Below are 16345 nucleotides of genomic sequence, written 5' to 3'. Positions count from 1 at the left end.
CATCTTCTCAGTGTCAGCTTAATGTGATGCCTACTTCAACCCATGGTCTGAAAAAGGTTTCACAACACACGGAATCTGGATCTGAATCTGGTGGGTGAGTTGAAGAAGGGCAACACGGGGGTGAGTTGAAGGTAAAAACAGACCTGGACCACGCACCCCACCCCAATGTGCCAAGCAGGACTATTTCCAGTGGTCTTAACAGCCACATGCCCCAGGTGTCAGCGTGAAAAAGGATCAAAAGATCAAAAGGCCGCTTGTAGTCCACATTCTCCCGACCGCATCCCTCAGGTCATCGTCTCATTTCCCCAGGTCTGCTGCAGCCCAAATGGCCAAGAACACCAGTTGATCCGAAGCTGAGCTGGCAGTCAACCGTACCCAGCTGCACAACGTGGGGTTGCAAGCCAACCTTACTGGGCTTTTGTGAAGGTTACCCATGTGAAGAGCTTTGAACATTTAGGAAATTGAGGTGGGACTGCATTTACATTGGTCTGGCTAGCAAAAAACATCATTGGAACCTTTTAGCCAAAACACTTTTTATTCAGTAGTAAACTGTGGAACGCAGGAACAATTGAACACGGGGACAAGCCTCATTTGTCTTGCCATAAGAGGAGGAGGAGGGAACTGAGCAACTATGGCCCCTTCTACAGAGGCATTATTTCCCCTTGAGGAACAAGCATTTCCAGAGTCCCTTTTGGGAGCCCATCTCCATAGGACTCCCCAAATTGCTATTTGTCACAAAGATGATCCAGAGATGTGGGTGGCAGGTTGGGGAAGCAACCAATGGTTCCCAAGACGCACTCTTCAACTGCCTTCCTCACAGAAGTTGAGGGATGAAACTTTTGGGATCCCCCAAAGAAAAATCATTTGGTTCCACACAGAGCAATTACAAAAAGAAAATACATTTGGACTGTGAAAATCCAAAGATTAAAACTGCCCAGACAGAGCTGTCCACATGAACGGCAGCCCTGGCTATCTTCCCTGGCTAGCCCCAAACACAGCCAAAGGCTACCCAGGGAAAACCTCTGCAGGATGAAGAGAAAGATGGCCTTTGGGGGTGGGGCTGCTGTGGCCCCAACTAACAGAGGCTAACATGGAGCCTGGAGGGTTAGAGTCGCTCATGCTGCAGGTGCTTCTTGGTGTTGAGAAATTCTCAGAAATGGCAAATGGCAAAGGCCCCAACACCGCGTTGCTTGACCCCTCAGTGCCCTCCGGCTCCTTTGCTGTGGCTCTGCTCCATTCGCCGTCCTGCTGTAAAACAAACAAGAGCTCTAAGCCAGTATTTGTGAGGAAATATGTCTCGCCACCAGGAAGGAATGGTCTCTGCTCTAAAGTCTTGGGAAGAAGAAAAGGAGTTGGTTTTTATACCCTGCTTTTCACTGCCAAAAGGAGTCTCAAAGCAGCTTACAATCGCCTTCCCCTCCTCTCCCCACAACAGGCACCCTGTGTGGTAGATGGGGTTGAGAGCCCTGATGTTACTCCTCTGCGAGAACAGCACTATCAGGGCTGTGATGAGCCCAAGGTCACCCGGCTGGCTTCAGGTGGGGGAATGGGAAATTAAACCCAGTTTGCCAGATTAGAGGTTGCTGCTCTTACCCACTCTACTAAGCTGGCTCCTTCTTCTCTTTTCTCTCCTTACCCAATTTGTCAGCCCTTCCCAGAGCATCTTCCTTGAGCATAAAAGGGGGAAAGGCTCTCCATCCCCAAATACCATCAGTGGAGAGGCCACGGCCCCCCAAGTTGAGTTCACAGCATGTCTGTTTCCAGAAGCTCAGGTAGCCAACTTGGCGGTCCTGGGCTATGTGGACCAAAGGATCTCAGTATAAGGCAGCTTCCTATGTTAACCTGCTTATGACTCAGTGAGGAACCTGGTGCTCAGCAGGCAGAAAGACTCAGCTTCTCTTCCTGGATCTCAAGCAGCAGAGCTGGAAAAGGTCCCTTCCTGCCAGACTCGACAGACCAGGGTTGCAAGCAGGCCAACCATCTGACTCCCCAGTAGGCAGTTTCTAATTCAGGTTTTCTCAACCAGGGGTTCATGAAACCCTGGCAATGGAGTGACCATCTCTGGTTTTCCCACTTGTGAAGCATCCTACCATTGGAGAAATGGAGTGTGAACTTTGTGTAGACTAAGGTATCTGCAAAATGGATGGGCAGCTTGCCTGATACAGGGAAAATCTCCCTGGAAGTTTGTCCAGACAGGGAAAACATCCCCCACCATGTGCCTGAAGATGGACAAGACAAGAGATAAGACAAGGGCCTTGGGCCACTTGGATAAATGTTTATCAAACTTTGTACAGGCTGGTTAATTAGATAATGACCTGATTTGGGTATGTTATTCAGACTGTATAAAAATTTGGGAAGGGCCCAGGCTGAGCATGTACACAGCTCCGCTTCCCAACCATATTCTGCACCATCACATCACTTCTGGGATTTTGCGAAACCTGAAAAATGTCTCAGGGGTTTCTCAACAGTAAAAATATTGAGAAAGTCTGTTCAAAGTAGATAAGTCTTGTTTGTTTTGGTGGGCTGGAGTCCAGCTAACCAAGTAACCTGTACTTCCTCTGAGGGGACAGGAGCAGCAGCCACACAGCACCAGTTCTTGCTCCTCCCGTGCCTACTGCCCCACCACCACTTGAGCCGAGGCATGTTACTAAAAGGCTGGGGTGGCCTCTTGGCCAAGTTGTCCGACCTCCCTCCCCTGGCAAAGGTATTACAACTGTATCCCCTCCACAGTAGCCTGGACAGCCTGAAGAGATAGCAGCAGGAGATCACCTAGCCCTCACCTTTCCCCAACATTTCGGGAAGAGCACTGCCCTGCAATTTACCACCACTGGTGGCAAGTAAGTCGGGCACTCTCAAAGTGGCAGTCATCACCATGCACGGTGGCCACAGACTCTCTTACTGAAGAAAGGGTAAGAGAGGAGGAGGAGGATTCATGGCTTCAAAAGCCAGCACAAACCTTGCTGGGTTGAGCCAAGTAAGCCACAGACAGGGCTCAAAAAGAACCTCCTGCTTGTCATAGACAAGGGTATGTCCCTCAATTAATAGCCAGCAGGCCTGGAAATGAACCACTGGCCCATAGAGGACAGCGTGCCGCTGGTCATTAGCCAGCACTCTCCTGAGACAGGCAGGCTGGTAAACCAGTGCACATTTCTTCTGCTAGTTTCATACAACTTGTAGGTTCTTTGCAACTTCTTGCAGCACTTAGCTTTTATGCTTCCAGCTCTCATGCGTGCTAATTAAAACTAACGGTATAGAGAACTTAGAAAGAAGAGACCGACAAGGGCTGTGTCACCCACTGTCAAGGTGGTGCCCATCAAGGCAGGCAGCATTTGCCTCAGAGCTGAACTCAGTGAATTCCCACATGAGCAGCGATAAGGCGGTTAGAGCAGTTTCTCAGTGGAACGGGCTTCCTCGGGAGGTGGTGGGTTCTCCATCTTTGGAAATTTTTAAACAGAGGCTGGATAGCCATCTGATAAAGAGGCTGATTCTGTGAAGGTTCAAGGGGGTGGCAGATGACAGTGGATGAGCGACAAGGTTGTGACTGTCCTGCATAGTGCAGGGGGTTGGACTAGATGACCCATGAGGTCCCTTCCAACTCTATGATTCTATGCTTCTAAGGCACAGAAGTCCTTACCTGTGCCTCGCTTGCCAATGCCCACTGCCTTGGACCGGGACCCCAGAAAGGGTTTCCAATAGGCCGGCTTGTAGGACGCTGCAGCGAAAGGGTTGTATCTTCTCCGAGGGAATTTTCTCTTGATCTCAGTTAGCTGCGGGAACCTCATAATTATCTCCTTCAGCAGCTTCACTTTGTCTTCTGCGAAGAGCATCCCATCCGGGCTCTGGCCGCTCATTTTGGCCGCCACTACCTTAAGCCGTGGGTTGATGAAGCCGAGAACCAAGGAGCGCTGCTTGAAGAGCAGTCTGCTATTGATGCTGCCAATGAAGCGAATGAGATGGCGGGACCACTCACGCAGCTCCATGGGATCCACCGGCTCACCCCTCTCCATGGCTTCCTCCGCCATCTCATAGACGGTCATGGCTGGTGCCAGCATGTCCAGAACCTCTTCCTGCAGCAAGAGGACAAAGTACATCTCACGCCGGAGCGAGATCTGTTGATGGTTGTTCAGCAAGGACAAGATGCGTGGGTTGACCTGCGGGGTCTCAGATGATCTGTCAGGCAGGACAGGACGGGGGCAAGTGGATTTCAGCTGCTGTGCCATTTTTCTTGGCATGGTGCTCTGGCACTGCATCCACCAGTGCACCACCGACTCACATGGTGTCCACTCCTTAGGAACTGAACAGCTGCTGTCGATGAAAGAAGAGCGTTCCTCGGCACAGGCGCTCCCTGCACCATCTGGGCTCATCTCACGTCCCCTATTGTAGCTCTCTTCTCCTTCTCCATCCAAATCATCAATTCCCTCATAGCTCCTGGGGCTGCCCCGTCCTGTTGCCTCTCCATTAGGGTTCTGCCATTCCCCCCTTAGTCTATCAGTGCTCCCTCCTTCTCTGCTACGATTCTGACGGCTCCTTTCACTGCCCCGTGGAGAACTCCTCCTGCCTCCAGCCTCATCCAGTTCCCTCGCCCGGCGCCTGGAGCTTCCCGACCGCTCCTGCCTCTCCTCTCTCTTGGGACTGCCCCAGGCACTCTGTTTTCTAATGGGGCTGTGGTGTTCTCTCCCCCTCCTCTCAGTCCTGCCCCACCTGCTTCCAGTCCCACCAGAGGTACCTGCCACCTGCTCTCTGCTCGGTCTTATGTCTCTCACAGAACTGCCCAAGCTCCTGCGTTCTCTGCTAGGGCTCTGACTTTCCTTTTCCCTCTTCCCTCCAGCCCCGCCTGGACTCCCCTCCCTTCCTGGGCTCCCCCAGGTCCTTCTCTCTCCATTGGGGCTCTGCTTCCTAGGGAGATCTCTGGGGCCATCCCTAGCCCACTGCTCTGGGCTGGCACTCCGGCGGCGACCTTCTTCCATTCTCTCAGGGCTGCTCCACCTGCCACCGCCGCGCCTAGGCGGACGCTGCCTCCGAGGCTGCTCGAAACCCTCGGGGCCCTCATCAGGTGGGCCGCCCCATGGCATCGGGGCATCAGGCCTGTGCCTTGGCTCGCCTGGGGGACGGTTCCAGGGCCGGCCTCTCCAGTTCCCTCGCAGTGGCCTCCAGTCCCAAGGGCCGGATGGGAAGGGCGGCCCAGGCCCCCCTTCCATCTCGGGAGGAGGCCCCATGGGGCCCCAGTCAGGCGGTCCCCCAGGGCCCCAATCGGGGGGTCCTCCAGGCCCCCAGTCGGGCGGCCCTCCGGGGCCCCAATCGGGGGGTCCTCCTGGCCCCCAATCGGGGGGTCCCCCGGGGCCCCAATCCGCCGGTCCTCCGGGGCCCCAGTTGGGCGGCCCGTCCCAGCGGCCTCTCCTGGCGGACGGCGGGCCGCCCCAGGCCTCTTCCCCGTTCCCGGGACCCCAGGCTTGGCCCCGTTTGGGGCCCAGGCGGTTCTTCCCGCGGCGGCTGGGCGCCTTATACTTGGCGGCCCGCGACATACTCCCCGACGATGCCGACACGACTCGAAGCCGCCTAGGCCCCCCCGGAAGTACCCAGCCCTGCTTCCGCTTCCGTTCAGATATTTAGGCGCCAAGATCGGAGTCGACGCAAGGAAAGCGGCAGCTCACTGTCGTCACGGAAACCACAAGAGGCTTCCGCTTCCGGGTCGTCTGTCTGGGGCCGTCAGTGGAGGAGAAGGGAGAAAGAGCGCGCTGGAGTATTGGCGCATGCGTATCAGTGGCGCATGCGTATCAGTGGTCGACGATGCTATTCTGGCGTTTATGATGGAGCCAAATGGCAGCTGGTCAAATTGTTTTTGTTGTTAATGTCTTCGTTGTTGTTATTACACCGCAGTTCTGCTTAATTTAAAATAACATAAAATTGATATTTTTGAACATAAAACCCAAGTATATAAACCTCAATCTTAAAACTGCTTCTCACCCATTCTGCTTGGTCTTGTGTATTAATATTTTTGTTAATATCTTTGCTTGTTTTAAATCCTGACACTAAACCAAATTCTTTCAACTGAATCCTTTATACCACTATTCCTTTCAGGAAGTCTTCACAAGTTAAGACGGAATACTTTGTAAAAACTCCTAGCTTGGGTGGAGACAGATGGGGCCAGCAACTAGTCTCTCTTAATTATTTATTTTCACAACTGGGAAAGTGTGTGCCATTAATTACTAACATGGACAGTTTTATTTCTCCAATATTTTTGTAAACTACAACTGATCTCAAAAGGGGAATCGCCAAGGGTAATTATCATAAGGCATAATATAGCTTGATTTGGATATTATGACACAGTTTACTAATTTGTCACAATTTACTTTACATAGAATCAGAGTGGGAAGGGGTCACACAGGCCATCTGGTCCAACCCCCTGCTCAATGCAGGATCAGCCCAAAGCATCCAAGAAAAGCGTGTATCCAACCTTTGCTTGAAGACTGCCAGTGAGGGGGAGCTCACCACCTCCTTAGGCAGCCTATTCCACTGCTGAACTACTCTGACTGTGAAATTTTTTTTCCTAATATCTAGCCTATATCCTTGTACTTGTGGTTTAAACCCATTACTGCATGTCCTTTCCTCTGCAGCCAACAGAAACAGCATCCTGCCCTCCTCCAAGTGACAACCTGTCAAATACTTAAAGAGGGCTATCATGTCCCCTCTCAACCCCCTTTTCTCCAGGCTGAACATTCCCAAGTCCCTCAACCTATCTTCATAGGACTTGGCTCCAGAAGAGAGCAAACGTTGTTCCGATCTTCAAGAAAGGGAGGAAGGATGACCTGGGAAACTATAGACCAGTGAGTCTGACCTCTTGTGGGTAAGATAATGGAGCAGATATTAAAGGGAGCGATCTGCAAACATCTGGAGGACAATTTGGTGATCCAAGGAAGTCAGCATGGATTTGTCTCCAACAGGTCCTGTCAGACCAACCTGGTTTCCTTTTTTGACCAAGTGACAGGTTTCCTGAATTGTGGAATTACGGTTGATGTTGTTTACTTGGATTTTAGTAAAGCTTTTGATAAGGTTCCCCATGATGTTCTGATGGATAAATTGAAGGACTGCAATCTGGATTTTCAGATAGTTAGGTGGATAGGAAATTGGTTACAGAACCGCACTCAAAGAGTTGTTGTCAATGGTGTTCTGGAGGGAGGTGAGTAGCGGGGTACCTCAGGGCTCGGGGCTCGGTTCGGTACTTTTTTAAGAACGAGACCTTGGGGTACTTTTTTTAAGAACGAGACCTTGGGGTACTTGTGGATTGTAAACTAAACATGAGCAGGCAGTGTGATGCAGCGGTAAAAAAGGCAAATGCCATTTTGGGCTGTATCAACAGGGGCATCACATCAAAATCACTAGATGTCATAGTCCCATTCTATACGGCACTGGTCAGACCAAACCTGGAGTACTGTGTGCAGTTATGGAGGCCTCACTTCAAGAAGGACGTAGATAAAATTGAAAGGATACAGAGGAGAGCGACGAGAATGATCTGGGGCCAAGGGACCAAGCCCTATGAAGATAGGTTGAGGGACTTGGGAATGTTCAGCCTGGAGAAAAGGAGGTTGAGGGGGGACATGATAGCCCTCTTTAAGTATTTGAAAGGTTGTCACTTGGAGGAGGGCAGGACGCTGTTCACATTGGCTGCAGAGGAAAGGACACGCAATAATGGGTTTAAACTACAAGTACAACGTTATAGGCTAGATATCAGGAAAAAAATTCACAGTCAGAGTAGTTCAGCAGTGGAATAGGCTGCCTAAGGAGGTGGTGAGCTCCCCCTCACTGGCAGTCTTCAAGCAAAGGTTGGATACACACTTTTCTTGGATGCTTTAGGATGCTTTGGGCTGATCCTGCGTTGAGCAGGGGGTTGGACTAGATGGCCTGTATGGCCCCTTCCAACTCTATGATTCTATGATTCTATCTTCGTCGCTCTCCTCTGTACCCTTTCAATTTTATCTACATTCTTGAAGTTAGGCCTCCAGAACTGCACACAGTACTCCAGATGTCGTCTGACCAGTGCCGTATACAATGGGACTATGACATCTTGTGATTTTGATGTGATGCCCCTGTTGATACAGCCCAAAATGGCATTTGCCTTTTTTACTGCTGCATCACACTGCCTGCTCATGTTTAGTTTACAATCCACAAGTACCCCAAGGTCTTGTTCACACGCAGTGTTACCGAGAAGCGTATCCCCAATCCAGTAGGCATGCTTTTCATTTTTCTGACCCAGATGAAGAACTTTACACTTATCTTTATTAAATTGCATCTTGTTCTCATTTGCCCATGTCTCGTTGAACTCTGTCCCTATCGTCCGGAGTATTTGCCAGTCCTCCCCATTTGGTGTCATCTGCAAACCTGATGAGTAGTCCCTCCACCCCCTCATATAGATCATTAATATGTTAAAAAGTACTGGGCCGAGCATCGAGCCCTGAGGTACCCTGCTACTCACATCTCTCCAGTCTGATGAAACACCATTGACAACAACTCTTTGAGTGCAGTTCTCTAACCAATTCCCTATCTACCTAACTATCTGAAAATCCAGATTGCAGTCCTTCGATTTATCCATCAGAACAGGGGTAGTCAACCTGTGGTCCTCCAGATGTCCATGGACTACAATTCCCATGATCCCCTGCCAGTGTTTGCTGCTGGGGCTCATGGGAATTGTAGTCCATGATCATGTGGAGGTTGACTACCCTTGCATCAGAACATCATGAGGAACCTTATCAAAAGCTTTACTAAAATCCAAGTAAATGACATCAACCGATCCAGCAAACCTGTTACTTGGTCAAAAAAGGAAACCAGGTTGGTCTGACAGGACCTGTTGGAAACAAATCCATGCTGACTTCCTTAGATCACCAAATTGTCCTCCAGATGTTTGCAGATCTTTCCCTTTAATATCTGCTCCATTATCTTACCCACAACAGAGGTCAGACTCACTGGTCTATAGTTTCCCGGGTCATCCTTCCTCCCTTTTTTTAAGATCGGAATAACGTTTGCTCTCTTCTGTACATTTATGATCCCTATTCCATTTAGTCTAAGGAAGAGTGCAGGTACTCGAAAGCTCATGCCTTGAATTTATCTTTCTTGGTCTTAAAGGAGCCTGATTGGACTCTATTTTTGTTGAACAATAATAATAGGACTAAGCAGAGAAGATCATATTCAAACCAAGTAAACTATCGAACAGACCCATGGTTAGTCAGTTCAGGTGAATAGGTTCAAGGGAGGAGGTTTGGGGCCCAGTAAATCAACCCCAACTAAATGCCTGGTGGAGGAACTCCCTTTTGCAGACCGTGCGGAACTTTTCTTGGTTTTACTTCCATTATGGCCCTGATCTCTGGAGTTCGTTCCACCAGGTGGGGGCCACGATAAAGAAGGCTCTGGCCCTGGTTGAGGTCAAGCGGACTTCCTTGTGGCCAGGGATCACGTGGTGGAGTGCAGATCTCATTAAGGGGTGTAGGCAGAGAGGCAGTCGCTCAGCTACACTGGGTCCAGACCGCTTCTGGCCTTATAGATAATTACCAAACCTTAAGCCTTATTCAGAATTCGACTAGAAACCAGTGCAGTTGTTCACGAATGGGCTGGATGTGGGACCTTCATGGTGTTGCTGTGAGGACCCTGGCTGCTGCATTCTGGACCAGATGTAGTTTCTGGATCAAAGTTACGGGTAGGCTTGCATCAAGCTCTATGATTCTATGAGCTTAAAGGCTGAAAATAATTTTTAAGGACTTTATCCATGAAGATCTGGTTTTTTTTTCTTTTACCTAAAAGACAGTTGAAAGAAAATGTTAGATCAGTTCTTGACATAATGGAATATTTGGATCAAATCAATGAAAAGCAAGCAGAAATGTTTCTTGGAGAAAATGTTTTTAAATGGGTGGAATCAATTTACATCTCACAGTCAGCAACGTTAATAGGGAATGGAACCACATGAAATACAGAAAGGGATTAGATAAGGATGTCCATTGTCCCTTCTGTTGTATATCTTTTGAATAGTAGTATAGAGCCTCTTGTGGCGCAGAGTGGTAAGGCAGCAGACATGCAGCCTGAAAGCTCTGCCCATGAGGCTGGGAGTTTGATCCCAGCAGCCGGCTCAAGGTAGACTCAGCCTTCCATCCTTCCGAGGTCGGTAAAATGAGTACCCAGCTTGCTGGGGGGTAAACGGGAATGACTGGGGAAGGCACTGGCAAACCACCCCGTATTGAGTCTGCCATGAAAACATTAGAGGGCGTCACCCCAAGGGTCAGACATGACTTGGTGCTTGCACAAGGGATACCTTTATCTTTACCTTTTAAGGCAAAAAACCCCCAAAAAAACAAGACTCACTTGATGCAGGCCTACCCTTAACTTTGATCCAGAAACTACAGCTGGTCCAGAATGCAGCAGCCAGGGTCCTCACAGCTGTTTAGACGGAATTTCTTTTGAATTAATTTCATCCCATTGGTTCTGGTCCGTCCCTTTGGGGCAAGAGAGGACAACTCTGCCCCATCCTTTATATGGCACCCTTTTGAGTACTTGAAGATGGTAACAGAAAATTGTGGTTTGATCCCAAACTCAGGAGTCCTTTGGGTTTTGTTAGTATTGTGCATGCCTGTGGCAAGCAAGAGCCTTTTACAGCATAAACGCCTACTCAGCAGAGGGCAGAGCTAGCAGTCAGCTCCTGCGATAATCCTTCCAAAACGATGTGAAGAACTTGTAGTCATTATTCAGTATAAATATAATTCTTTTGCAAGTTAAGGTCTTGGCTCTCTTTGCATATATTATTATTATTATTATATTATTATATTGTATTGGCCCCCTTCCATGACTCTGGTAACTTTTCACTTTGAAGAATAGAGTTCATTGTACTTTGTAATGGCTGTAAGAGTTTGTCTTCAGAAGTATAGTTCTGGTAGGCTATCTGGGCCAGCTACTTTTCCTGGTTTAATTTTGTTTTATACCTTTCACAACTTCGCGTATTGTTATAGGGCCTTTAATCATTTGTCTTTATTGTTTTGTAATATCAGGTACATTTTGCTTTCCAATATATATTTTCTCCCCCTTCAAGGATTGCTGCCTTTTCTTCCATCTCCACCAAGTGAAGCTATTAGCACCCTATCGGACCTCAGAATACCTCACCACAGTGATCTATGCAGTGGTCACCTCTGGACTGGATTACTGCATGCCGCCCTTCCCTTATCCCTGCTCCAGAAACTACAATTGGTCCAAAATGGAGCTGCTCGTGTTCTCTTACATACACGATGGAGGGCCCATATTGCTTCCATCCTCCAGCAGCTGCACTGGCTACCAGATGAGTACCAGATCAGGTTTAAGGTTCTAGTACTCACCTTCAAGGCCTTATGCAGTCAAGGTCCTGCATATCTCTAGAACCTTCTGCTTGCCTGTACTCTGTGAAGAGCAACTCACTCCATGTACTCTTAACAACCTGGTAATTCCTGGACCCAAGAAATCCATCCGGCCTCGACCAGAGCCAGAGCTTTCTCATCTGTGTTTCCAGCCTGGTGGAATGAGCTCCTCAACAAGATCAAGGCCCTATTGGAACTTAAACAGTTCCGTATGGCCTATGAAATGAAGTTCTGCCAGGCTTTTGGATAAGACCAGCAATGAGGACCCCTAACATCGACTCTATTGCCAGGGAATGAAACAACAGCTCATAATATGTCAATCAATCAAACAAACTTTATTACAATCGTTCAGTTATATGAAGTCGATACATAGACCAAAATAATATGGTCATTTAATGTAATACAATTCAAAACAGATCATAAAATAGAAGTTTATGCTACTTTAGAGCAGTGGTCCCCAACCTGCGGTCCGGAGACCAGGACCGGTCTGTGGATCATTTGGTACCGGGCAGTGGCTCCTCCTCGTCCTCCTCCGTGGCTGCTGCCTCTGGGGCTGCCCTGCCAGTCTGCCTCCGGCTCATCTTTGGTGCTCTCCGGTGGCCACCATGGCTGGGGCTCCCCTTGGCATGGCACTGCGCAGCTGCTGCTGGCAGCGCCTCCCAGTGGGTGGTGGGAAGTCAGGGGCGCTGGCAGGAAAGCAAGCGGAGCAGGGACTCAGGCAGTGGTGGCCCTCGGCAAAAGACTAGCCCCCCCCACCCGGGCCTCAGTAAAATTGTCAAGTGTTGACTGGTCCCCGGTCCCAACCTTTTTATCACTGGGGACTACTCAACGCCGGGGACCACTCACCGGGGACCACTCAATGCCTTTTACTGAGGCCCGGTGAGGGTGGGTAGTTTTCTCCTCTACTCTCAACCACTGCCCTAACGCTCTCTGATCGCTATGGTAATGTTTAAACATCCCTTCAAAATAAGATACAGACACGCCACAACAAGGAACATAAGGAACATTTTACTTTCATGGAAATTTTAACTCGTGACAATGACAAATCAATGGGAACCCTGAGCTTGTTTCTCTGCAACGAGATAGTCCCATCTGGGAGTGATGGGAGTCCGCAGCCCACAGGTTGGGGATCGCTACTTTAGAGCATTGGATTTTTATGGCAGCGGCACAAAACTTAGCCAGCTGAGTTGTCACCTGGGGGGACTCATCACTTAGCAGCCTCTTTGCTCGATCTACACCATGATGTCCTGGCAACTTTTTAAGGAGAGGTTCAATCAAGTTGCCACGAATGTCTACATCAGCAGGGCAGTGGAACAATATATGCTCTCTTGTATCATTTTTGCCACTCCCACGAGAACATTTGTCTCAGTGTAAGGGGAATGTTCTCATAGCAACCCTCTACAAGAGCTGAAGGCAAGATGGAGCATCTTGCAAGGGTAAATTGCCCTTCTTTGTTTACTTATTACCAGCTGAGACAGATAAGTGGCACGGGCCAGAACATTTGTTTTAACTAGAGCAGGGGTAGTCAAATTGCGGCCCTCCATATGTCCGTGGACTACAATTCCCAGGAGCCCCTGCCAGCATTCGCTGGCAGGGGCTCCTGGGAATTGTAGTCCACGGACATCTGGAGGGCCGCAGTTTGACTACCCCTGAACTAGAGGAAGCAAAAGTAAATCAAAGACTGAGGGAAGGGGGCACAGGGATAGGATGAAGTGGCATTCAAAGGAAAAGGAAAGTGTTGGATCATCAGTTACTCCCTGCTGAGAGTTACTCCCTGCCTGGGAGGTGTGGTGCTTGCCAGGAACAAAGATTAAAGATATTATGGCTAGATGCCCAAACTGGTCATACCATTCGTGATGGTCCATGTGTGAACGAACAACATGACCATGAACACAACTGCACCATGCTAGCAGGGGCTAATGGGAATTGTAGTCCATTAACATATGAGGAGCCACAGTTTGAACACCCCTGATATAGGCATCTGAAGCATCTCACCCAGGTTCATGCCAAAAAATGTTCTTTCCCAACTTGGATAAGTGAAGTCCATCCTGTGCTAGCAGGCCTTCTTCTAGAAAACCTGTCTCGTGATTCCAGAATCCAAATCCCACCTGCCATTACCACCAACACACCTCCATTATCTTCAGCTCCCAACTCTTTCCTCTTCCCCTTAAAGGCGGAATCAAAGTGAAAACCACTTATGGCCCCATTCATTTCAGTTGACCCCCAAGATCTTCATAGCTTTAATAAATGTTAATGGACTACAATTCCCATTAGCCCCTGCTAGCATGGTGCAGCTGGACAGATACTTATCCTGGGTGCTTGAGACTGCATTGAACGGGGTGGGACTAGATGCCCTTTGTGGCCCCTTCCCATTCTAGGATTCTATGAGTCTAGTTCAGCAGTGGGAGGGGCTGCCTCAGGAGGTGGGGAGCTCCCCCTCGCTGGCAGTCTTCAAGCAGCGGCTGGACAGATCCTTATCCTGGATGCTTGAGGCTGACCCTGCATTGAGCAGTGGGTGGGACTAGATGGCCTGTTTGGCCCCTTCCAACTCTAGGATTCTAGGATTTTCAGAGACATCCAGCACAAGCCAGCCAACTTACAATTAGATTTAATCCAGGGTGAAGAATCATTGGGGGCAAATTATCCCAAACACCGTCAAGATCTGTCTCTCCAGGATGCTCTTGGAAGTATATTTTACGCTCTCCTTTTTTCTCTTTGGCTGATATGCAGCTGCTCCCCAATATTTTTGCCTCCCAGAGGTCATGCAGAGGTCATGTCAAGCTATTCCCTCCACCCTCTCTGGTTAATTGGCAAAGCGTTCTACACAATTTGAGAGTTCCCAAATTGTCACCTGCTCCTACCTTATCTGTAGCTCATCACTTGCATAAGAACAGCAATATTACTATGAATTGGAGCAACCTTTCTAACTGTTTTACCATTAAGAAAGCCATGAAACATTATTCAGGCTTTGAGAAACCCCAGAAGAATACGGTAGGGAAGCATAGCCTACCCAGGGCCCCTCCCCTCCCTACCCCCTCCAGGCCCAGTACTGGCCATTTTAGGAAGGGGGTTGATGTGACTATAGTTTTTAAAATGGATATAAAAAAATTAATTAACTCCTACCCATTTGGGAAACCTTTCCAGGGCTGGCAAGAAATTCCAGGTTTTCCCAAAACTCTGAGTGCCCAAGGATGCCTTTAGCAAAAAATAGTTGGAGAGGAGGTGCCTGGGGGACATGAAAGCGTGATGATAAAGGTGACAATAGCATAAGCCAATTGCAAAGCCTATATAAGGAAATCCTCTTCGGACGTATTCTATAATGCAAAGCATACGGGAATGGGACCTCCTCATTTCCTGCTGGATTGCCAAAACTCCTAAGACAATAAGACAATATTGTTTATAATGTTCAACACAAACAACATTGTGTGTGCACACATGCAACACACATAGCTAGCAGTGAACATGACAAGATCCTCAATGAAATCAGAGTCCAGTAGTGCCTTTAAGACCAACAAAGATTTATTCAGGGCGTGAGCTTTCGAGTGCAAGCACTCTTCCTCAGACTATGACTATAAGAAACATGACAGGGAATATAGAGCAAAAATCAATTCTGTCACATCAGTAGACTGTGTCCCAACCAAATACAGCCAATGGTGGCACAGTCTTAAAGGTGCTCCTGGACTCTGATTTTATTGTGCTACTTCAGACCAACACGGCTACCCATTTGAATCTATGACAAGATCCACTTTGTATTGAAATCACAATTCGCTCCTTAGAGCAGGGGTAGTCAACCTGTGGCCCTCCAGATGTCCATGAACTACAATTCCCATGAGCCCCTGCCAGCTGGCAGGGGCTCATGGGAATTGTAGTCCATGGGCATCTGGAGGGCCGCAGGTTGACTACCCTCGGCCTCCCCATGGCGCGTCCCGGCAGATGCGCATGCGGTCTTGCTGCTTTCCGAAGCTGACCAGAGAAAGGATCCGAAGCCGTAGCCGTGCGGCGGTCCAACGCGCATGCGCAGCCGAGTCCGAACGGGGGAAAGCAATGCGCCTGCTCGCAAACCTCTCTTTACGCTCCGCCCTCACGCATGCTCAATGCTGCACCAGAGGCTCCTAAACGGGCGCGCGTAGATCGGGCAGTCGGGTTTTGCCCGTCGCTTGCGCGGGGCATTGTGGGAGTGATTAAGGAAGTAAAATGGCGGACCTGGCCAACGAAGGTAGGCGGCCCGGCTGAGGCGGGAAGGGCGGCGGGGGAGGGAAAGGGGGGGCGGGGCCTTCCCGGGCGAGATGGGGGGGAGACGCCTCCTCAGCGGAGAGAGGGGCGAGAGGGCGCCCGAGCATGGGCAGAGGGCGGACAGCGCCCCCGGAGCAGGCTGCGGCCGTGGCCTGAGCTGCGTCTCCGCCCTTGGCAGGGCGCGAGCAGAGTCTCCGGAGCATGTGCAGAGGGCCCGGCGCCCCGAGGCGAGGCGGGCTTCCGCCCTTCCGCAGGCCTCTCCTCGCCCGGCCCCGGGGAAGGGGCTTCGTCGCAACTGCGGCCCTTGCCTCAGCCTGCCCGGCAAGGCGCGACTTCCGAGGGGGGGGGGCAGGGATGGAGAACGACCGGCCTCTGAGCACGTGCAGAGTGCTGCTGAGAACCGGAGTCGCGAGAGGAGCGCCCTCGGTCTCGTGCCCCAAAGCGCGCGGGAAGGCCTGCGAGGTCCCTCGGCTGTCCGCCCGCAGGTTCTGGCGCCGTGAGACGGATGCGGCCACGGAAGACCCCGAAATTCCCGGTCGGAAGGCGCCTCTGCCGCCGCGGGGAGCGGGAGCGCCTCCAGTTCCCAAGCACCGCCCCACCCCCCCTAAGCCCAGCCTTGCCCACTCAGCCTGGCAGCCCCGCTCCAGTCTCAACGCAAGGCCTTTCCTGTCACCCCCTGCTTGACCCTTTCCCCTGGAGATGCTGCGGGGATCAGCCCTGGTTCCTTCTGGGGGCCAAGGACCGTTTAT

General features: G+C 50.2%; 2 protein-coding genes across 7 annotated transcripts in view; one reads left to right on the top strand and one right to left on the bottom strand.

Annotated features, from left to right (window-relative positions):
- Positions 1-516: 516 nt before the first annotated feature.
- LOC143834918 (uncharacterized) lies at positions 517-5660 on the bottom strand. Of its 2 annotated transcripts, none has more exons than XM_077331846.1 (2): positions 3635-5660; positions 517-1245 (listed from the first exon to the last, which is right to left on the bottom strand). In XM_077331846.1, exons 1-2 carry the CDS (start codon positions 5520-5522, stop codon positions 1199-1201), a joined length of 1935 nt encoding a protein of 644 aa, XP_077187961.1. In that variant the 5' UTR covers positions 5523-5660; the 3' UTR covers positions 517-1198. The 2 variants fall into 2 exon arrangements, with proteins under 2 accessions (XP_077187961.1, XP_077187960.1); XM_077331845.1 differs by having other exon boundaries at positions 517-1248; positions 3635-5657.
- Positions 5661-15419: 9759 nt separating this feature from the next.
- The window catches only part of RANBP3 (RAN binding protein 3), a 36196-nt gene continuing 35270 nt past the window's right edge, over positions 15420-16345 (top strand). Inside the window, exon 1 of one of the 5 annotated variants that reach the window (XM_077331835.1) lies at positions 15420-15579. In XM_077331835.1, the coding sequence (XP_077187950.1) occupies positions 15451-15579 (129 nt within the window). In that variant the 5' untranslated portion in view covers positions 15420-15450. The remainder of the gene's footprint in view (positions 15580-16345) is intronic. The other 4 variants (XM_077331837.1, XM_077331844.1, XM_077331839.1 and 1 more) reach the window with 4 other exon arrangements.

Source organism: Paroedura picta, chromosome 4 (assembly GCF_049243985.1).
Source record: "Paroedura picta isolate Pp20150507F chromosome 4, Ppicta_v3.0, whole genome shotgun sequence".
Lineage (NCBI taxonomy): Eukaryota > Metazoa > Chordata > Lepidosauria > Squamata > Gekkonidae > Paroedura > Paroedura picta.
This window is presented reverse-complemented; position numbering and strand designations above follow the sequence as displayed.

Excerpts from the sequence above, each read along its gene's own strand:
- LOC143834918 (XM_077331845.1), bottom strand. The coding sequence starts at position 5,522 with ATGTCGCGGGCCGCCAAGTATAAGGCGCCCAGCCGCCGCGGGAAGAAC. Across the intron at positions 1,249-3,634 it reads CATTGGCAAGCGAGGCACAG|CAGGACGGCGAATGGAGCAG; the intron begins GTAAGGACTTCT and ends TTTGTTTTACAG.